The sequence below is a fragment of the Coregonus lavaretus genome (genome assembly GCF_964263955.1).
Source record: "Coregonus lavaretus genome assembly, chromosome: 9".
Classification (NCBI taxonomy): Eukaryota; Metazoa; Chordata; class Actinopteri; order Salmoniformes; family Salmonidae; genus Coregonus; species Coregonus lavaretus.
This window is the reverse complement of record NC_139996.1, coordinates 4080923-4105149: the sequence shown is the minus strand read 5'-3', so window position 1 is coordinate 4105149 and position 24227 is coordinate 4080923. Positions and strand designations below refer to the sequence as shown.

General features: G+C 43.3%; 1 protein-coding gene across 1 annotated transcript; it reads left to right on the top strand.

The window, feature by feature from the left end:
- slc5a12 (solute carrier family 5 member 12) lies at window positions 1-18473 on the top strand (the record flags this gene model as incomplete). Its single annotated transcript, XM_084168691.1, has 15 exons — window positions 1-345; window positions 6890-6955; window positions 7129-7180; window positions 7502-7569; window positions 8059-8213; window positions 9868-10008; window positions 10563-10692; window positions 12760-12848; window positions 13135-13247; window positions 13352-13419; window positions 13513-13599; window positions 13872-14065; window positions 14743-14846; window positions 15988-16109; window positions 18303-18473. 15 exons carry the CDS (start codon window positions 1-3, stop codon window positions 18471-18473), a joined length of 1905 nt encoding a protein of 634 aa, XP_084024817.1.
- Window positions 18474-24227: the final 5754 nt, after the last annotated feature.

Genomic DNA, 24227 nt, shown 5'->3' with positions numbered 1-24227 from the left:
ATGGATGATGAACGAGTGGGGACCTTTGTGTCGTTGGACTATGTCGTATTCGCATGTCTGTTCGTGGTCTCCTCAGGGATAGGGGTGTTCTTCGCGGTGAAGGAGAGGAAGAACCCCTCATCGGAGTTCCTGGTAGGGGGTCGTCAGATGACCTTTGGTCCCGTGGCCCTGTCCCTCACCGCCAGCTTCATGTCTGCTGTCACCGTGCTGGGGGCGCCCTCCGACGTCTACCGCTTTGGGGGGTCGTTCATCCTCTTCGGCGTGGCCTACACCTTTGTGGTTATCGCTACAGCTGAACTGTTTGTGCCGGTGTTCTACAGATCGGGGATCACGAGTACCTACGAGGTACTGTGCTTTTTTTAATGATTTCATCTTTATTTAAAAGGGGCAATATGGGATTCTAACAACAACAAAGCCTGCCACCCCGCCATACATAAATGTTTTGGTAAACAAACATGGACGTATCAATCCCAGATTTCACCTTTAACCTTTATTTAACCAGAAGGTCCAGTTGAGGTCAGAATAACTCTTTCTTTACCAAGGGAGACCTGGGCAAGAAGGGCGGCCTGACTCAAGGATGGGAAACTGACGGCCCGCAGGCCACACCCATTTGTAGGCCCACAGATACATTTTCCAAAGACAAAACAAATATATATATATATATATATATATGTTTTTAAAAATGATTACTCAGTCAGGGTCTTAACTTACTGTTGAGAGTTAGAATAGAAGAATACGTAAGGTGCAATTTCTAAATTTTGATTGTGCACCAGCAGTTTTCTCTTGTTATGTCAGTCACTGACAGTCACTCAATTAGCCCATGTCAGCTCCATTCTTTTTAGATTGGTAAATTAGTCTAGCGGCCAGCTATTTAAACTTGTAATCATGGTCAAACGACTGACTGGGGGGGGGCCCTTGATTTTGTTAGTCACTCTCACTCAGATATCATATTAAAAACTTCAAACATTTCTCTCCAACCTATGGCAAAATGTGTAGAATTACAGGAAATGAGCTGTAAAACTGCACATTGTTCTCTCTGCCCCACGGCAAAATTAGTACAATTGCGTGAAATGAGCTCATACATTAATTTTAGTGCGACTTAATTCGTAGGAAAATACACACATTTTTTTTGTGTGACTTCATTCATAGGAAAGTACATTTTTGGGGGTGCAAACTTCAGAATAATCTTTTGAAAGTTATTAGGGCAATGAATGGTGTTCTACACTGCCTTTTTTGTTTGTTGTGTCCCACATTTATTTATATATATATATTTAAAAAAAACGTGTTAACAACCCAGTATTGTTAATCAACCAGGTTGTTTCGCCCGGAATAAATATAACATAATAGTAGCCTTACGTGGTTATTTGTTTTATTAACGCTGTTTGTTTTATGCTGTTTGTTTTATGCTTGTTTTCACATAATACTTTGGGATACTGGTGCACTTGTAGTCAGAGAGGTCCTTTTTTCCTGTAGACAACAGTCGGCCTACAAGATATTCTTCACAACTCATTTAATATTTCATGGAGACTACATTACACCATTTTCTTCATAATGCATTTTAATACAAGGCTTCACTTTTTGGTGTACATTACACCATTTTCTTTCATAATGCATTTTATACAAGGCTATGTCGAATTTTATTAGGGTGGCCAGATTGGAGAAGAAAATACAGATCTTTCTGTTTTTTTTTTTTTTTTGTGGTATCGATGAAGGTGTTTGATTGGGGAATGGGGATACATTATTATAATGGAAAAATATAATACACACACAAACACATATACACACACTCTCACTTTGTTTGTACTCATGTTATAGCCAACTCTTGACTTTCGTATGTATTAAAATATTTGTATCTAGTTGTCATGTATTCATTATCTTTCACTGCTTAAATATTTGCAGTTTGCATGTTTCAGTAATGATTAACATGGTTAAATAGTGGTAAATCTCTGCTTGATTTAGCTTTTGGTATATTATAGTCCCCTGTAGCTCAGTTGGTAGAGCATAGCGCTTGCAACGCCAGGGTTGTGGGTTCGTTTCCCACGGGGGGGTGGGGGGGGGGGCAGTATGAAAGATGTATGCACTCACTAACTGTAAGTCGTTTTATCGTCTGCTAAATGACTCAAATGATTTGGCATTTTTATACATATTCTGTATTTCCACTGAAGAAATAAATAATTCATCAACACACTACTGTAAAGAAATGGACACTACCTGTTATAAAACATAAAATGCTCTCCATAAATAAGTGGTGGGAAATGCTCAGTCTGAAGCCATTTGGCTATAGGTTTCACAGCCCTATAATAATGATACAAGATATATCACCTTAAAAAGGGTTTATTTACAACCTCTGGGTTATAACACGTTGGGCAAAGTGGTAAAGGAGAGTTTGACATATAACCCCTAACTTGAGTTCGGTCTTCACCAATGAGAACCAAGAGGGGTCCAGCTTCGTCCTTCAGGACTGGGAAAGGCCTCGATTCTAGGCCGTAGAAAATCCTTCATCCATCTCATTAGATGAAACCAGGATGGGGATCAACAGTGATTCAAAGTACTGGTTTGCGTCCTAAAAAAAAAAAAGGATAGTTGTGTTTTACTGCATGACACACTTACATTATGTGTCCACCCATATGATGTGGATCATTGTCAGGTTATTTGATGTATGAGCTTCAATAACACTTTAAACAGGTCGTTTGTAAATGTGTAGAATGTGTTTGTTTTATGTAAATTAGACAGTCACAGATGATTTTCTTCTGAATAACTGGTCAGGGCACAACACTTTCCATTCAGCTTCAGGCAACTTTGATTGTAAGGCTTGATCACACCTGTAGTGACTACTTCTATCCGTCACCGCCCATTGTTGCTCATCCATTGTTCACTAGATATATCAACGTAATTACACCCAACACAACGTTGAAAAACAGAACGCTTCCCACCGCTAGATCACATAACTAGACGTGAGCTGGACGTGATCCCAACGCTGCCACCAATGTAGCGGAAGAAAGTGAAAGCTGCAACAGGGACTCTGACCAGGGCAAAGAGAGCTCTAACGGCCGTTGCCATGACAGCCTAATAGTCCTCATATGCCTTGTCACAATTGCCTCAGTATATAACATGATTGACACGACCGTAACAATCATCATGGAATGGCCTTGGTAAGTGGCATAAGTGTAAGCCAACGTAATTCATTATTGTACATTAACCTGTTTAACTGCATTGATATGGCTTAATTGATCACAGTCCAGACTCGTTATAGTTGCAGATACCATGCAGTTGCACCAGGGGAATTTAAAACCAAACAGACTAATGTTTCCCCACATTTATTGATGAATTAATTTCCCATCATGAAAATGTATCCCCATTCCCCAATCAAATACCTTCATCGATGCCACAACAGCAAACAGACAAATACAGTTTTTTACTCCAATCTGGCAACCCTCATAAAATCCGACATAGAACCAGTATCCCAAAGTATTAAGCGAAAACAAACATAGAAACCAGTATCCCAAAGTATTAAGCGAAAACAAACATAGAAAACAATATTGGCATAAAAAAGGCTACTATTACATTATAAGTCTTTCGGTGACAACCTGGTTGATTAACAATATTGGGTTGTCAACACGTTTGTTTAAAAATATAAATATATGTGGGACACAACAAAAAGGCAGTGTAGAACCCCATTGCCCAAAATGCATTGCTCCAATAGCTTTCAAAAGATTGTTCCGAAGTTTGCCACCCAAAAAATGTATTTTTCTATGAACGAAGTCGCACAAAAATGTGTGTATTTTCCTACGAATTATGTTGAACAAAAATGTGTGTATTTTCACACAAATTAAGCCACACAAAAATGCACAAACACTGGCTAAATACTTTTTGTACATATTTGCACAAATTGAGTGTGAGAATACAGTGGGGGAAAAAAGTATTTAGTCAGCCACCAATTGTGCAAGTTCTCCCACTTAAAAAGATGAGAGAGGCCTGTAATTTTCATCATAGGTACACGTCAACTATGACAGACAAAATGAGAAAAAATATTCCAGGAAATCACATTGTAGAATTTTATATGAATTTATTTGCAAATTATGGTGGAAAATAAGTATTTGGTCACCTACAAACAAGCAAGATTTCTGGCTCTCACAGACCTGTAACTTCTTCTTTAAGAGGCTCCTCTGTCCTCCACTCGTTACCTGTATTAATGGCACCTGTTTGAACTTGTTATCAGTATAAAAGACACCAGAAACAAAATTGTAGACCTGCACCAGGCTGGGAAGACTGAATCTGCAATAGTTAAGCAGCTTGGTTTGAAGAAATCAAGTGTGGGAGCAATTATTAGGAAATGGAAAACATACAAGACCACTGATAATCTACGCAAGATCTCACCCCATGGGGTCAAAATGATCACAAGAACGGTGAGCAAAAATCCCAGAACCACACGGGGGGACCTAGTGAATGACCTGCAGAGAGCTGGGACCAAAGTAACAAAGCCTACCATCAGTAACACACTACGCCGCCAGGGACTCAAATCCTGCAGTGCCAGACGTGTCCCCCTGCTTAAGCCAGTACATGTCCAGACCCGTCTGAAGTTTGCTAGAGTGCATTTGGATGATCCAGAAGAGGATTGGGAGAATGTCATATGGTCAGATGAAACCAAAATAGAACTTTTTGGTAAAAACTCAACTTGTCGTGTTTGGAGGACAAAGAATGCTGAGTTGCATCCAAAGAACACCATATCTACTGTGAAGCATGGGGGTGGAAACATCATGCTTTGGGGCTGTTTTTCTGCAAAGGGACCAGGACGACTGATCCGTGTAAAGGAAAGAATGAATGGGGCCATGTATCGTGAGATTTTGAGTGAAAACCTCCTTCCATCAGCAAGGGCATTGAAGATGAAACGTGGCTGGGTCTTTCAGCATGACAATGATCCCAAACACACCGCCCGGGCAACGAAGGAGTGGCTTCGTAAGAAGCATTTCAAGGTCCTGGAGTGGCCTAGCCATCTCCAGATCTCAACCCCATAGAAAATCTTTGGAGGGAGTTGAAAGTCCGTGTTGCCCAGCGACAGCCCCAAAACATCACTGCTCTAGAGGAGATCTGCATGGAGGAATGGGCCAAAATACCAGCAACAGTGTGTGAAAACCTTGTGAAGACTTGCAGAAAACGTTTGACCTGTGTCATTGCCAACAAAGGGTATATAACAAAGTATTGAGAAACTTTTGTTATTGACCAAATACTTATTTTCCACCATAATTTGCAAATAAATTCATAAAAAATCCTACAATGTGATTTTCTGGATTATTTTTTCTCATTTTGTCTGTCATAGTTGACGTGTACCTATGATGAAAATTACAGGCCTCTCTCATCTTTTTAAGTGGGAGAACTTGCACAATTGGTGGCTGACTAAATACTTTTTTCCCCCCACTGTATGTTGAGACGGCAGCTGCAACGCTAAATATAAAGAATACATTTAGTCTAATCTTTATCCTATAACGTTTTGCCTATGGAGCGGACCCTCTCCACCTACTGGCTATATTCAGCTCTTGTTAAATCTCTGAATCTCAGCTCTTTCTCCAATCTCAGAGGGGAAAGCTGTACGGGTTCACCTTTAGATGACCTGAACAAAGGTGAAGCCGAAAAACTCTAGATTGCACATCCTGTTTCAGGTAATTGCATCATCAAGGGTGGCCTCTGACTGTCTCTAATACAGGTCCACCCTGACAGTGAGGCTTCAGCTGTCCAAAGGCATTTTATGGTAAACAGCAAGCAAAGCACACTAATTACATCCTCACAGGGTGGTCTCTGTCTGTCTGACTTTGATAAAGGTTGAATGTGATGGGACTAATAACAACAACTAATAACAACAAGATAACTAGTGTAAGACATGCTGTGTCCATAATAAGTATATAGGTTATATATTGTGAGCTTTTGTGAAAGAGCACAGTTAGAAAGATATGGCATATAGAAGCATACCGGATGGACATCATGAAAATGATCGGAGGAAGTTCAGGAGTAAAAACAAACAAAATATAATTATTGACTGTGTCCATAAAATGTATATAGTATGTATAAGCTGGAAGTAGAGGCCTAAGCATTTTTGTTCACTAGTTTACTCCAATTAGGGAGGGGATGGTGGGGTTGGAAAGTAATAAAGCGAAATATATATATCTTTAAAGGATATGTATGTATATATATATGTATATATATGTGTATATGTATGTATGTGTATGTATGTGTGTATATATATATATATATATATATATATATATATATATATATATATATATATATATATATATATATATATGCGAGAGAAAAAAAAACATATGGGGGATTGGAAGTGATGCAGACAATTACATTGATGGAAGTTACAATCTATCTGCAATATTAAAGCTGATACTTAACAGTGATGCCCTGATACAGATTAGAAACAGATGCTTTGAACTAACAGTGATGCCCTGATGCAGATTAGAAACAGATGCTTTGAACTAACAGTGATGCCCTGATGCAGATTAGAAACAGATGCTTTGAACTAACAGTGATGCCCTGATGCAGATTAGAAACAGATGCTTTGAACTAACAGTGATGCCCTGATGCAGATTAGAAACAGATGCTTTGAACTAACAGTGATGCCCTGATGCAGATTAGAAACAGATGCTTTGAACTAACAGTGATGCCCTGATGCAGATTAGAAACATATGCTTTGAACTAACAGTGATGCCCTGATGCAGATTAGAAACAGATGCTTTGAACTCAGAACAATTGTTTGTTATCCACTGTTACTTTGATCTAACAACATCTGTGTGTGTGTGTGTGTGTGTGTGTGTGTGTGTGTGTGTGCGTGCGTGTGTGTGTGTGTGTGTTTGTTTGTGTGTGTGTGTTTGTGTGTGTTCTCTAGTATTTAGAGATGCGGTTCTGTAAGGGGGTCCGCATGGCTGCCACTCTGATTTATATTGTGCAGACGGTGAGTTTGTCTGGAAACACACATGGCATGTAGCTTTACCATTCAGCATTTTTTTTTCTTCCACATAAACAATGTCAACAATGTCAACAAACATTCAGGGGATTATCCAGTTAGAGTTGTTGTATTTTCCTAGTGTTCCACTCTTGGTCTGTGTGTGTTTCTATACATTTCAGATCTTATACACAGGGGTGGTAGTGTATGCTCCTGCCTTGGCCCTCAATCAAGGTATGTCATTTTGCTCAGTGGTGCAGAATTTACCACATTGGGGCGGCAGGTAGCTTTAGTGGTTAAGAGCATTGTGCCAGTAACCAAAAGGTCGCTGGTTCTAATCCCCGAGCCGACTAGGTGAAAAATCTGTCGGATGTGCCCTTGAGCAAGGCACTTAACCCTAATTGCTCCTGTAAGTCGCTCTGGATAAGAGCGTCTGCTAAAATGACTAAAAATGTAAATAACAAATATAAAACCATTGTAAGCACATGAGTTGAATGCAAGTTCTTTATTTCTAAAGAATCTTTCTTTTTCTGAACCTTACATTTCTTCCCACAGTCACTGGCTTCAACCTTTGGGGTTCTATATTCGCAACAGGCATTGTGTGCACGTTCTACTGCACACTGGTGAGTTGGGTTGGGATAACAGGCATTGTGTGCACGTTCTACTGCACACTCTATGACTATAGAGTTCATCCTTCTTCCTGACATCATGCAGGCATCCTCTCTTACTGTGTTTCTGAAAGAGGAGCAGAGCACACCTGAATAAATAGTCTAGTAACATAAACAGTGACAGTGTAAACGAAGCACCTCCCAGTCCCAGGTCAGGACGCGGGACAATTCAGCTATGCTATACAGAGTGATGGTCATGTGGGGGAGGCTAGGTTATGGTGTGGTGCTGATGGATGGTCTGTGGTAATTATCTCTGGTGTGTGTGTGTGTGTGTGTGTCCCTGCGTGTTTCTCTCTCTCTCTCTCTCTCTCTCTCTCTCTCTCTCTCTCTCTCTCTCTCTCTCTCTCTCTCTCTCTCTCTCTCTCTCTCTCTCTCTCTCTCTCTCTCTCTCTCTCTCTCTCTCTCTCTCTCTCCCTCTCCCTCCCTCCCTCCCTCCCTGTGAAGGGTGGGCTGAAGGCAGTGGTGTGGACAGATGCGTTCCAGATGGTGGTGATGGTGGTGGGCTTCATGACCGTGCTGGTCCAGGGGACACGGAAGACAGGGGGCGCAGCCTCCGTGTGGGAGGTGGCTAAGACGGGAAACAGACTCGACATCTTTGAGTAAGTGCAGCCCACCACACTGATGACATCATACTCTCCTCAGGTCTTGGTTTGTCAATGGCTTTCACACAGACACTTCTATTTGTACGTCATACTGTCTATTGAACACAATGTATTTGAAGGTGAAGTTTAGGTATTAAAGGGATAGTTAGACATTATTGTTGCCTTGTGCTGGACGTTGCTAAATAATCTGCTAGTGGACATAAAAAGGTTTGGATGAAAAAACAACACTAAACTAAACACTAAAATTCACTAAAGTAAATTGAAAATAAGGTAAAACCTAAAGAAAAAGTGAGTGAATTATCCCTTTAAGTAGGGTGATAGGTCACAGGTCATAGGTTAAAGATAATGGTCAGGGTCGTATTCACCATATGGAAGAATGGGAGGGACTATATATTTTTGTCCAACAAGAAACTCTTGTTCCATTTTCCGTTGCAAAAAAACGTTTTGCTACGTTGTGCACTAATGTAGGGGTTCTCAAACTGTTTTGGGGGCCCGGGGACCCCTTTTGTGATAGACAATTCATCACGGACCCCCTCATAATCAGAACACACCCCGAGTGAGATAAAAATAGAAAGAGTTCTACTATGATTTTGGCAGTGCATGGCCGGACCAACCGGTCTCGGGGGCCTGGGAAGGAACATTTTAAAGGCTCATGTCTTGGCATTGGAGAGACATTTTTCAAGCAAATGTCCTGCGTTTTGCCATGGAGCAGAGAGAAAACTTTGCGACCTTAAAGCTTTAAACTTTACAGTGCGTTTACGTAAAAAAAAAAAAATCATTTATGGGAATAAAATAAGAACGATTGAGTTGATAAAATGTATAATTGGTGGAGTACTGTGGATACCAATATCCCTGTGAGCCTCTCAGGACCATGTTGCGCAGGGTTAATGCAGCATTCACGTGCCAGTCGGAACCAGGAAACCCGGGAAAACTCAGACTGGCCAATCAGCTGAGCCCCCCAGCCCCGACCAGCACACGAATGCAACATAAGAACAGAAATTGTAGATTCATATTACATTGTATTACACCCTCTAAACTTATTTCACAGATCCCTGGGACAAAATTGGTTTAATCTGTTGTTGTTAGTAATATTCATAAAAATATATATGATATATACACTGAGTATACTAAACATCAGGAACACCTTCCTAATATTGAGTTGCACTCCCCTTTGCCCTCAGAACAGCCTCAATTCGTCGGGGCATGGAGTCTATAAGGTGTCGAAAAGCGTTCCACAGGGATGCTGGCCCATGTTGACTCCAATGCTTCCCACAGTTGTGTCAAGTTGGGTGGATGGCCAGCAGCGTTTGCAGTTCTTGACACAAACCGATGCGCCTGCCACCTACTACCATACCCAGTTGAAAGGCACTTCAATGTTTTGTCTTGCCCATTCACCCTCTGAATGGCACACATTACACAATCCATGTCTCAATTGTCTCAAGGTTTAAACATCCTTCTTTAACCTGTCTCCTCTCCTTCATCTACACTGATTTGAAGTGGATTTAACAAGTGAATAAAAGATCATAGCTTTCACCTTTATTCACCTGGTCAGTCTATGTCATGGAAAGAGTGTATATATTTTGAGATCTGGCCGCGGACCCCCTGCAGTAACCAAAACCCTGCACTAATGAATACTACTCTATGCCCTCAGCTTTGACCCAGACCCTCTGAGACGCCATACGTTCTGGACCATCTCTATTGGGGGAACCTTTACCTGGCTGGGCATCTACGGGGTTAACCAGTCAACTATACAGAGATGCATCTCCTGCAAAACTGAGACACACGCCAGACTGTAAGCATCTTCCGTCACTAAGACATTTACCGTTTTCACACACCACTACTAAGCCGACCTGAGCTGTACTAAAACTGGCCTGGTTACGCATTCCACCATAGTTGAAACCGGTCCACCATCCAGATCCGACACGTGTTTTGGAGTCCACTCTAACAAGGCGCTTCTCTTTTTCGTGGTCGTTCGAGCCCGGATCTGGACAACTGCACAATATACTGTATACCTTTATTATGAAGAGTGTCTGTGTGGAGCAGACAGGATGCTTCACATCACTACCCAGTCTAGCTACCTTTGCCTGCTACCCAGTCTAGCTACCTTTGCCTGCTAGCCAGTCTAGCTACCTTTGCCTGCTAGCCAGTCTAGCTACCTTTGCCTGCTAGCCAGTCTAGCTACCTTTGCCTGCTAGCCAGTCTAGCTACCTTTGCCTGCTAGCCACGTGTCAAGGCTGTCTTACTGTACGGCACTTTGTGATAGCGGTTGATGTGAAAAGGGCTCTATACATAAAACATTTTTTAAAAAAGATTTTCAGTAGCATTTGTCTGTCATCCACTTCCCAGAGCTCTGTACTTCAACCTGCTGGGTCTGCTGGTCATCCTGGTGTGTGCGGTGTTCTCCGGTCTCATCATGTATGCTTTCTACGCCCACTGTGATCCATGGACCGCCCAGTCAGTCACAGCAGCAGACCAGGTTACTACTGCTGCTATCCTTAATGTCTCTGCTTGTCCCTTTATATTTACGTCATTTAGCAGACGCTCTTATCCAGAGCGACTTACATGAGCAATTAGGGTTAAGTGCCTTGCTCAAGGGCACATCGACAGATTTTTCACATAGTCAGCTCGGGGATTAGAACCGGCGACCTTTCGGTTACTGGCACAACGGTCTTAACCACTAAGCTACCTGCCGCCCGTTATACAGCCACAGTAGCAGACCAGGGGTGGAAGCACAAAGCACCACTTTTCCCTAAAAGGTTGGTATATATCAAATTTGAACTCGACAGGAAAGTGTGCGTACCTCCACATAAATCTCAGACAACTTGTAGTGGTTGAAGAATTGTATTACAATTAAAACATTGTTCTTTTTGGGGGAAATTGGAAGTGTTTGACGCACAGGAATTAAAAATAATGGTAGGCTTAATAAAAAACATTAAAATGTAGGCTAATGATAAAACAGAAGCATAGCCTAAAATATTTATTTTCAGTTTATTATATGGGCCTAAATCATCATCATACGTTCTGACATGACTGGTTTATTCCCGCTACACAATCAGTATTAGACTACCATTCATTCAATAGCCAAGCAAGGAAACAGACCGGTAGCCTAGACGGTATGGTGGACTGCAGTATAGACCGGTAGCGTAGACGGTATGGTGGACTGCAGTATAGACCGGTAGCGTAGACGGTATGGTGGACTGCAGTATTGACCGGTAGCGTAGACGGGATGGTGGACTGCAGTATAGACCGGTAGCCTAGACGGTATGGTGGACTGCAGTATTGACCGGTAGCCTAGACGGTATGGTGGACTGCAGTATAGACCGGTAGCCTAGACGGTATGGTGGACTGCAGTATTGACCGGTAGCCTAGACGGTATGGTGGACTGCAGTATAGACCGGTAGCCTAGACGGTATGGTGGACTGCAGTATTGACCGGTAGCCTAGACGGTATGGTGGACTGCAGTATAGACCGGTAGCGTAGACGGTATGGTGGACTGCAGTATTGACCGGTAGCCTAGACGGTATGGTGGACTGCAGTATAGACCGGTAGCCTAGACGGTATGGTGGACTGCAGTATAGACCGGTAGCGTAGACGGGATGGTGGACTGCAGTATAGACCGGTAGCCTAGACGGTATGGTGGACTGCAGTATAGACCGGTAGCCTAGACGGTATGGTGGACTGCAGTATAGACCGGTAGCCTAGACGGTACGGTGGACTGCAGTATTGACCGGTAGCCTAGACGGTATGGTGGACTGCAGTATTGACCGGTAGCGTAGACGGGATGGTGGACTGCAGTATTGACCGGTAGCGTAGACGGTATGGTGGACTGCAGTATTGACCGGTAGCCTAGACGGTATGGTGGACTGCAGTATTGCTGTGACTGAGGAAGGAGAGTGACGTCACAGCCTTCTTAATGTCAGAGCCTCTCTGATTCATCAAGGAAAACATGCGTCTGATTTATCAATGAAAACACAGCGTCCATGTTGCAATAATTTGTGGCGCACGCAAATCCTACAATATCCATTTACACCGGAATTTAGTAAGACATTTAGGCACGGTTGATAAATGAGGCCCCTGGTTACCGTCTCTGGTTGCGTCCCATAACACCCTATTCCCTATATAAAGTAGTGCACTACTTTTGACCAAAAGCCTTATTGACTCTGGTTAAAAGTAGTGCACTATAAAGGCGATAGGGTGTCATTTGGTACTCAGTCTCTGTTCCATTTCTAGCCCTAATTCTACTCCCATTCTAACGCTGTCACAGCCACAGACCAGGTTGCGGTCACTACCGTCCAATCAGGGTGTCTTGTTCTATATCCAACCCTTAATTCACATCCGGTCAATAGAGTCTGGGGTGAAATTCCATTTCAATTCAGGAAGTGACTGAATTGAAATGGAATTGACTCCAACCCTGGTGTCTAGTGACCTAAATAGATACAGTCTCCAGTGTTTGTGTCCAGGGCTCTGCTACCCAGTACTCATGAACTTCATCTCATTTCTCTGCGGCTCATGCCATAACCTTTTTCACCCTGTCTCTCTGCAGCTTATGCCGTATTTTGTCATGGAGATTCTGGGGGAGTATCCTGGACTTCCTGGGCTGTTTGTTGCCTGTGCCTTCAGCGGAACACTCAGGTTAAAGGAATCACTGTGTGGATCATTTGAAACTTGTTTAAGGGTGGGTTTCCCAAAAGCCTTCGTAGCTAAAGTAGTATGTTATTTAGCTCCCAACAACGCAGCCACAAGCGAGTAATTGTAAAAATCAAGTGTTTGGAGGTCAATCTTCAATGCATTTAAAAAAAACCAAGGCTTTGGAAAACCCAGCCCAGAATTACATTGTCTTGCCTTCATTGCGCTCTAGCTAAAAGTTCAGTATTTATTAAGAGATCTCAACTAATTCCCTGTCTGTGCCCTCTCTCAGTACTGTGGCAGCCAGCATCAACGCCCTAGCCACGGTGACCTATGAAGACTTTGTTAAGCAGTGTTGTACTAACCTCTCCAACAAAGCCAGCGGCTGGATCAGCAAAGGACTGTGTAAGAATAACTCCCAGTTATTACTATAATAGAGGCCATAAATTGGAGCCAAGCTTGTGCTGAATAACGCCAACGTACACACTTTACAATCTTCGCCTCTGCAGGTATCGTGTTCGGCATAGCCTGCACCACCATGGCAGTTGCCGCATCCTACATGGGAGGGATTGTACAGGTAACCACTGTCCCTGTTAGCGTGTGAATGACTAAAGTACGTGCACAGAGCTGACGCCTATGTGATTAATACGTCTTGCTGTGTGGTTCCCAGGCGGCTCTGAGTATCCATGGTATGTGCGGCGGCCCCATGCTGGGCCTCTTCTCTCTGGGAATCATCTTCCCCTGGACCAACTCTATGGTCAGCATAGAAAAACCTATTCCATCTTCTCCATGGTCCTTCCAGACAGATTAAGCCTGATCCTGGACTAAGAAACTATTTCACCATTAAGAATAATGGAATGATTAAGAATTAGGCTTAATCCAAGAAACTGGTCCTGAATGGTTACCAAAAACTCCACCTAAACACAAGCAATTCTACATACATCTATAGAAATTCAGTTATCAAGTAACTCATTTATAGATGATCATCTTCCTTAATTCAGTCCCGTGTGCTGTACTTGTTGTCTTCAGGGAGCAGCGGGTGGTCTGGTAGTGGGAATCTCCCTGTCGTTCTGGGCAGGTGTTGGAGCGTTCATCTACCCTGCTCTGGACATCAACACCAGGCCTCTGTCTCTCAGCACAGAGGGATGTGTTCAACCAAACTCATCTGTCCACACCACCACTGATCCACCTTCTTACCTGGACCCTTCCACTCTACCACCAAGGTACAGTACGGTCTCGGTCACCAGGGCCCTGTTCAGTATGGAGAAAACGTAGCAAAACTATTTTAACGGAAAATGAAAAATCTGTGTTGTTATTGGACAAGTTCAGGCTGTGCCCGACCCTCTTCAAAATATTTTCAAAAAACGATTTATCCCGGCTGAACACAACCCACGTTTACTAAGATCTCTTACAGAGCCCATTGGACCAGACATTTTGCCTCCAGAATGATGACTCAAATAGTGCCATGATACACTGGATGTATTGTATTCTGTACAGAACAGACCTCCCTTTAATACAGATGTAGGATCTTAATTTGAGCCAGTTTGCTACAGCAGGAAAATCCTGCAGTAACAGGAAATTTGAATTATTATTTGGATTATAATGAATGGATTTATTTTGTAGGGGTTGATACATTTTAAAGTGGAAATTACAAACTTTAGAAGCCTTTTTAAACATTGAATACACTAAAAGTGTGCATTTCCTGCAGTGCAGAAATCCTAGTTGGAGAATAACAGATTTCCTGTTTATTCTATTCTGACTCCGGGAATTTTCCAACCAGGATTTCTGAAAAACCTGGACATTCTGGGAAAATTACCAGAATTTTGCAACCCTAACTACAAATCAGTTGGATGTAAGGTATTGGAAATAGGCTACATTGTGACTCCTCTGTCCTCCACAGGTCACTTCTGGCTGATCACTGGTACTCCATGTCCTATCTGTACTATAGTGCTGTTGGATTTCTAGCCACCGTTACTGCTGGCCTGCTTATCTCCTTCATCACAGGTACTGTGTGTCTGCAGCATAGATATACAATTAGAACACTAGAATGGGAATTTATCATACAATTAGAACACTAGAATGGGAATTTATCATACAATTAGAACACTAGAACGGGAATTTATCATACAATTAGAACACTAGAATGGGAATTTATCATACAATTAGAACACTAGAATGGGAATTTATCATACAATTAGAACACTAGAACGGGAATTTATCATACAATTAGAACACTAGAACGGGAATTTATCATACAATTAGAACACTAGAATGGGAATTTATCATACAATTAGAACACTAGAATGGGAATTTATCATACAATTAGAACACTAGAACGAGAATTTATCATACAATTAGAACACTAGAATGGGAATTTATCATACAATTAGAACACTAGAATGGGAATTTATCATACAATTAGAACACTAGAATGGGAATTTATCATTACATACATTGGATGACAGAATTAAATAGAACATTTTAAAACCGGCAGTTCAGATCCTGGAATGCGTTCAAATGTTATTTTGCTGCTGTGCTTGCCTCTTGACATAACGTCAATATTATACATTCCTGTGGTCTGCTGCAAAGACACCTTGGAAGAGACATCCGTCAACAGGAAGAGGTCATAGAGAACAGGAATCAATGGCTGCTGTCTGAAAGACAGAGAAAGTGGTCTAAACCTCTTGAGTTATGTTGCTGTGGTTCCGGTACTCTCTATGTCATCACATTACCGGTCTGTCTGCAAAGATTCAACACACACTGTCTGTCTGTGAGGACGGATTCAACTACAACTGCTATAGAATATGGACCAATGCATGTGGTACTTTACAATCACACAAAGGCCATTTAGAAAACCATTGATTATATGTACAACTGCACTGAGAAAGACTGATTCATGATCTCATTCATTATTGAATGACCAGGGAGGGAAAGTCTGTTTGGCAGTGGGTCTAACATGTGGTCAGTATACCACATACCTACCAGTCACCCCAGCTAGCACAGAATGTTCCTGTAACATCCCCTAAAAAGGTTCTCCGTTCGTTTTTTTAGAATTTTCCCACAACATTCTGGAAACCAAACTTCATTTGCTGGGATGTGTCATTCTCTGAACTTGAAAGTGCTTTCTATCCTCGGTCTCTGACAGGACACACCAGGAGTCAAGATGTGAAACCGTGGCTCCTACGACCGGTGTGTAACCTCTTCTGCTTTTGGTCGAAGAAGTACAAGAAGATGTGCTGGTGTGGCGTCAACCATGAGTTAAAACAGGTGAAAGAGACACACGACAGACACGCTAACTTTTATTATATAACATAGCATAACCAGCATGACAAGGACCTTGTCAGCCAATCAACATTAGGACCATACATGTAGCATCTGGTCCTAGAAAAAAGTGGTAATATAAATCAAATCTCATTTTATTTGTCACATGAGCCGAATACAACAGGTGTAGACCTTACCGTGTAATGCTTACTTACTTACAAGCCCTTAACCAACAATGCAGTTTTAAGAAAGATATTTACTAAATAAACTACAGTAAAAATATTAATACATAAAGTAACACAATAAAATAACAATAACGAGGCTATATACATGGGGTACCGGTACAGAGTTAATGTGTGGAGGTACAGGTTAGTCGTGGTAATATGCACATGTAGGTAGGGGTAAAGTGACTATGCATAGATAATAAACAGTGAGTAGCAAATAGTCCGGGTAGCCATTTGATTAACTGTTCAGGAGTCTTATGGCTTGGGGGTAGAAGCTGATAAGGAGCCTGTTGGACCTAGACTTGACGCTCCGGCACTGCTTGCCATGCTGTAGCAGAGAGAACAGTTTATAACAAGGGTGGCTGGAGTCTTTGACCATTTTTTGGGCCTTCCTCTGACACCGCCTGGTATAGTGGTCCTGGATGGCAGGAAGCTTGGCCCCAGTGATGTACTGGGCCGTACGCACTACCCTCTGTAGTGCCTTGCGGTCGGAGGCCGAGCAGTTGCCATACCAGGCGGTGATGTAACCAGTCAGGATGCTCTCGATGGTGCAGCTGTATAACAAGGATCTGAGGACCCATGCCAAATCTTTTCAATCTCCTGAGGGGGAATAGGCGTTGTCATGCCCTCTTCACGACAGTCTTGGTGTGTTTGGACCATGAACTTGAAGCTCTCGACCTGCTCCAATACAGCTCCGTCGATGTGAATGAGGGCGTGCTCGGCCATCCTTTTCCCGTAGTCCACAATCATCTCCTTTGTCTTGGTCACGTTGAGGGATAGGTTGTTGTCCTGGCACCACACTGCCAGGTCTCTGATCGCCTCCCTATAGGCTGTCACATCATTGTCTGTGAACAGGCCTACCACCGTTGTGTTGTCGGCAAACTTAATGATGGTGTTGGAGTCGTGCTTGGCCACCAGTCGTGGGTGAACAGGGAGTACAGCAGGGGACTAAGCACGCACCCCTGAGGGGCCCCCGTGTTGAGGATCAGCATGGCAGATATGTTGTTGCCTACCCTTACCACCTGGGGGCGGCCCGTCAGGAAGTCCAGGATCCAGTTGCAGAGGGAGGTGTTTAGTTCCAGGGTCCTTAGCTTAGTGATGAGCTTTGAGGGCACTATTGTGTTGAACGCTGAGCTGTAGTCAATGAAAAGCATTCTCACGTAGGTGTTCTTTTTGTCCAGGTGGGAAAGGGCAGCGTGGAGTGCAATAGAGATTGCGTCATCTGTGGATCTGTTGGGGAGGTATGCGAATTGTAGTGGGTCCAGAGTTTCTGGGATGATGGTGGTGATGTGAGCCATGATCAGCCTTTCAAAGCCCTTCATGGCTACAGACGTGAGTGCTACGGGCGGTAGTCATTTAGGCAGGTTACCTTGGTGTTCTTGGGCTCAGGGTCTATGATGGTCTGCTTGAAACATGTTGGTATTACAGACTCGGTCAGGGACAGGTTGAAAATGTCAGTGAAGACACTTGCTAGTTGGTCAGCGCATGCTCTGAGTACGTGTCCTGGTAATCCGTCTGGCCCTGCGGCCTTGTGAATGTTGACCTGTTTAAAGGTCTTACTCACATCGGCTACGGAGAGCGTTATCACACAGTCGTCCGGAACAGCTGGTGCTCTCATGCATGCTTCAGTGTTTCTTGCCTCGAAGCGCGCATAGAATTCATTTAGCTCGTCTGGTAGGCTCGTGTCACTGGGCAGCTCGCGGCTGGGCTTCCCTTTGTAGTCCGTAATAGTTTGTAAGCCGCATCCGACGTGAGTCAGAGCCGGTGTAGTAGGATTCAATCTTAGTCCTGTATTGACGCTTCCCTGTTTGATGGTTCGTCAGAGGGCATAGCGGCATAGCTGTAATTAGCAGTACTACACAGGTATAAGAGCAACTCAATGTTAAGTCTCACCAATAAAGTGCGTACATGTCTGTACATGTGTTCAGCCTGGGTCTAGTATGACATATCAGTATCTCTTTCTCTTGTCTACTAGGACATGGAGGACCCAGACACAGACACTGTTAAAGATGAAGGTCCCTTCGTCAAGGAAGATACCGGCAGAAATGGGACGAAGAGGAAAGTACAGCCTGCCCAAAACTGCTATAACCTGCAAGAGAAAGTATATGACAACGCCGGCTTTACCGAAGACACACAGCCTTTTTAAAAGCCATAGAAATAGAATTACTAGCCAGTGGAATAATACTGTATTATCATACTACTGTAGTATAATACTACTGAAATATAATAATGACTGTAATTCTATGTGTAATGTTAAAAGCATTACGTTTAGTCTCTGAAAGGTAATAAACTGCTTAGATGATTGGTGACTACATGATAAAAGCAGCTACACCCACTCTCTCCTCCAACTCTCTCCTCCAACTCTCTCCTCCCACTCTCTCCTCCAACTCTCTCCTTCACTCTAAAAAACAACAACACATTCTGTGTGTTCCAAATGGCACCCTATTGATAGGGCTCTGGTCAAAAGTAGTGCACTATATATAGGGAATAGGGTGCCATTTGGGATGCATCCATTACAATATTGTAAAACCTGGCTGAAGCAATCAAAGAGTGCAGATGTTTTTTCATTTATGGTTGTTTACTTTGTACTCCCGGAATACAAACTGAGGCGTGAATATGAATCTAGTTCAACACACTGCCCCACTCAAAACAAACGCACATTCCGAACAGTTGATTCAAAAGATACAATCCATGATTTATTACAGAAAAAGTGTGATATCCAAATCTGATTAGGTTCCATCATATTCATTGAGTCTTTATACATATTTGGGTATGTTTTTCCACGTAAACAGGGATGACGTGATAACAGTGTTTAGTTTAGCTGCACCTCATGTTAGAACAGTTGATGACAACGTATAGATCGTAATAGTTTTATATTATTTTGGGACTTTACCTGGTTAATAAGGATGAATAAAAAATATCTAATAATGTGGTGGGTCATGGAAATTAGAACGATTTTTGAGTTGAGTCACAGCACACTTATTTTGCAACTTTTGGGGACGGTTTCAGGGACACAGATTAAGCCTAATCCTGGACTAAAAAGCTTTTTTTTTTATGGACTCCATAGATCTTGATTTTTAAACCAGGACTAGGTTGTGTCTGGGAAACTGTCCCCAAACGTTGCAAAAGAAGTGTGCTGTGACTCAACTCAAAAATCGTTCTAATTTCCATAACCCACCACATTATTCGATATTTTTATTCATCCTTTTTAACCAGGTGAGTCCCAAAAATAATATAAACAAAACAATGTTTTCAGCCAGATTCCAGTCTTAAGCTTCAAACAAGGAAGGTTTTGCTGCATCCGTCCTTGAAACATTACTAAACATTACGATGACATAAAAACACAATACAACAAAATGTTCTAATTCAAAATGTCTTCGGAAGATATATTATCAGCCGTGTACGTCAATCAGGGCATTAATCAATCAACAATCTATTATCTTGACTGATTAAACATCACGTATGATCAATCATGATGAAATAAACTATTTTCTTCTAACAGAATAGAGACATTGCTTTCCAAGACTTGTTGACTTGCTCTGGTTAAAGCAGTCATGCATACTCAACACCAATAATAAACTGATATCTGCTCTGGACACTGTGGTCATGGTACCACATGCTGAGCTTTCCAATGACCAATCACATCGAAGGGAAGATGTTTTATGACCAATCACGTTGAAGGGGAAATGTTTTCTGACCAATCACATCGAAGGGAAAATGTTTTCTGACCAATCACATCGAAGGGAAAATGTTTTCTGACCAATCACATCGAAGGGAAAATGTTTTATGACCAATCATACTGAAGGGAAGATGTTTTCTGAGCTTGAACATTCCTCAGTCAATCAATCCAAAAACCTACAAAATCTCAATCAATTCCATATAAACTGGACTTGTACTTAAAAGAGGAAACAAACCTATATTTAACAAATCCTGTTTATAACTGATTATATGTATTAAGACACATCAGACTACACATGATGTACTGACTGTATGTCGTTACGTTATGATGATTATAATATCAACTCTGGTATGGTTACGGTAAGGCTCTAGGATAGCTATATGTGCTCATTTGATACAATAAATTAACAAATCATGCTTTTTAACTTAAATTGAAGGTGCTTAATCGTCTTGACTTATGAGTGGTGGTGCGTCATAGTCATGCAAATGCTAAGAGTGCAAAACTATATATTTTAAAAAGCAGAAGAATACCTATTGATTGAATAAGATGATCAAAAGTGAAAATCACCTGCCAGACATTCAGAGGACACCTGAAGAAAAGCGAAAGTTTTACATTCATAGAAATATGATTACTAGAACGGGCAAAGCCCATCAGAGATTGAAAGGGAATGTACGTTCTAGCAATTCTATTTTTATGGTTACATTGCCTTGAATGCAGGTACAGAGAAGTGAACGTCGTGCTGGTCGATCGCATTCAGAATCGCTACAAAAATATATTATAAATAATAATACATTTGAAAAGTATACACATAGCAAAAAAAGTAAAAAATAAAACAAGTTTTATAGAAAGTGTATATACAGAATATAGCAAAGTAAAATAGAAAACTATAACAGTTAAACATTAAATAATATACAATAAAAGTAGAAACATGTAGAGTTGCAAAATTCCGGTTACTTTCCCAAAATTCCCAGACATTTTCAGAAATCCTGGTTAAAAACAAGTGAAGTTTTTGTCCTGATCAAGCCACAGTCTAATTCCCTTAAAGCCACAGTCTGTAATTCCCTTAAAGCCACAGTCTAATTCTCTGTCTGTTTAAAAGTAATGCACAAATAAAGGAGTTCCAGCGCTCCACTCCACTGAAGCTTCTAAAGCACAGCACAAATGCTTTAAATCATAACGCTGGGATGTGGTTGGTCTCTGGGTCTCCAGGACTTTACGTGTGGTTGGTCTCTGGGTCTCCAGGACTGTACGTGTGGTTGGTCTCTGGGTCTCCAGGACTTTACGTGTGGTTGGTCTCTGGGCCTTTAGTCAAAAGTAGTACACTACAAAGAGTTTAGGGTGTCATTCGGGGACGCTGCCTCAGCCACATTCTGAGCGCTTCCAGTAGCCAATGAAAAACAGATTGATTTTGTGAAAGGAAGAACAGATTTGCCAGTGCACTCTAGTGCATGTACAGTCCAGTTCACTTCAGGACTCACATTTGCTGTTTTTTTTTTTTTTTTTAGTTCTCTCTACTTTGCAGCGACATCATCAGAGAGTTTGACAGTGATATCTGGTCTTTTTTTTTCTCTTCATATCACAACATTCCTCCAAACACAATCCTCCGGGGGGGACATTTCAGAGTTTTGTTGTTCTAAGCCATTACTGGAGAAAACCGACAGGATAAATATATTTTTTTGCACGTACAGTAAAGCATCTGCAGCACAAACAGGCACATGTGATGTGACACATTTCGTGGTTGGTTAAAACTGTCGTTATAGTAGTCCCACACCTTATTCACATATTAACATCCCCCGACTCAGGACAATCAAGGCCGACAGTCTTATAATATCCACCATTCACACAGAATAGAAACGTACTGTACAATAAACCAGGCATCAAGACATGTATGTTGTCTATCCAGAAATACCAAACTAAATTAACCATGCATTTTACATGATTTAAATGGAGAGCATTAAACCTCTATCAAACTTCTGAATGGTAACATCTTCCCAGATATGTTTTTCAGCTGTTGTTTGACCAATGAACCAAAATACTTTTACAAATCAGCATGCTTTGAGGGCAACATTACTTACAGTCATTTTGCATAAACAACATTATTATTGTCCATTGTTATTTTTGGTAGCCACATACATACGTCACCAGAATCACTTCAGCCACAAGAAAAACCTCTACTAGTGTCATTCAGCATTTAGCGCACAGCCAAGTCCAGACAAGACAAACACAGCCAAGTCCAGACAAGACAAACACAGCCAAGTCCAGACAAGACAAACACAGCCAAGTCCAGACAAGACAAACACAGCCATGCTGTGAGCTGCACCAGACCGGAGTGTGGTATGTCATAGCAGGCTGCTAAGCTAGCTGCCACATAGAGAAGAGCCAACATAGAAATAGAGTGACATAGAAAGGGTCAGACATCAATACCCCTCAGCCCTTGTTCTGCATAGTAAACATTACACAGGTAGGTCCCCGCCCCCCCCCATCCCCCATCGAAGCCAGGACACGACACAGGACAGGCTTGACAGGGTACAGACAGGACAGGCTTGACAGGGCACAGACAGGACAGGCTTGACAGGGTACAGACAGGACAGGCTTGACAGGGCACAGACAGGACAGGCTTGACAGGGTACAGACAGGACAGGCTTGACAGGGCACAGACAGGACAGGCTTGACAGGGCACAGACAGGACAGGCTTGACAGGGTACAGACAGGACAGGCTTGACAGGGCACAGACAGGACCAAGGGTTCCTGAGGGATGGAGAGCTGAAAGGGGAGGTGGAGGACAGTAACAGGGATGGGTGCAGGGGACAGAGGATGGGGACAGGGGACAGAGGATGGGGACAGGGGACTGAGGATGGGGACAGGGGACAGAGGATGGGACAGGGGACAGAGGATGGGGACAGGGGACAGAGGATGGGACAGGGGACAGAGGATGGGACAGGGGACAGAGGATGGGACAGGGGACAGAGGATGGGGACAGGGGACAGAGGATGGGACAGGGGACAGAGGATAGGGACAGGGACAGAGGATGGGGACAGGGACAGGTACGGGGACAGAGGATGGGGACAGGGGACAGGGGACAGAGTATGGGGACAGGGGACAGAGGATGGGGACAGGGGACAGAAGATGGGGACAGGGGACAGAGGATGGGGACAGGGGACAGAGGATAGGGACAGGGGACAGAGGATAGGGACAGGGACAGGTACGGGGACAGAGGATGGGGACAGGGGACAGGGGACAGAGGATGGGGACAGGGGACAGAGGATGGGGACAGGGGACAGAAGATGGGGACAGGGGACAGAGGATGGGGACAGGGGACAGAGGATGGGACAGGGGACAGAGGATGGGACAGGGGACAGAGGATGGGACAGGGGACAGAGGATAGGGACAGGGACAGAGGATGGGGACAGGGACAGGTACGGGGACAGAGGATGGGGACAGGGACAGGTACGGGGACAGGGACAGAGGATGGGGACAGGGACAGAGGATGGGGACAGGGACAGGTACGGGGACAGAGGATAGGGACAGGTACGGGGACAGAGGATAGGGACAGGTACGGGGACAGGGACAGAGGATGGGGACAGGGACAGGTATGGGGACAGAGGATGGGGACAGGTACGGGGGCAGAGGATGAGGACAGGGACAGGTATGGGGACGGGGACAGGTACGGGGACAGGGACAGAGGATGGGGACAGGGACAGAGGATGGGGACAGGGACAGGGACAGAGGATGGGGACAGGGACAGGTACAGGGACAGATGATGGGGACAGGGACAGGTACGGGGACAGGGACAGAGGATGGGGACAGGGACAGAGGATGGGGACAGGGACAGAGGATGGGGACAGGTACGGGGACAGAGGATGGGGACAGGTACGGGGACAGGGACAGAGGATGGGGACAGGGGATGGGGACAGGTACGGGGACAGGGACAGAGGATGGGGACAGGTACGGGGACAGAGGATAGGGACAGGGACAGGTACGGGGACAGAGGATGGGGACAGGGACAGGGACAGGGAAGGATGGTAGGAGGGTTTCTGGTAACCGAAGAGGGCTTCTTTGGTGTGCAGGGGGAGAATGGGAATGCTTATGTTACCTGTGTGTGTGTGTGTGTGTGTGTGTGTACATATATATATATATTCAGTGTACTGTGTGTATATATGTGTGTATGCTGCAGACGAGGTTCTGTATGTATTACAGGGACATAACATCACATGACTAACG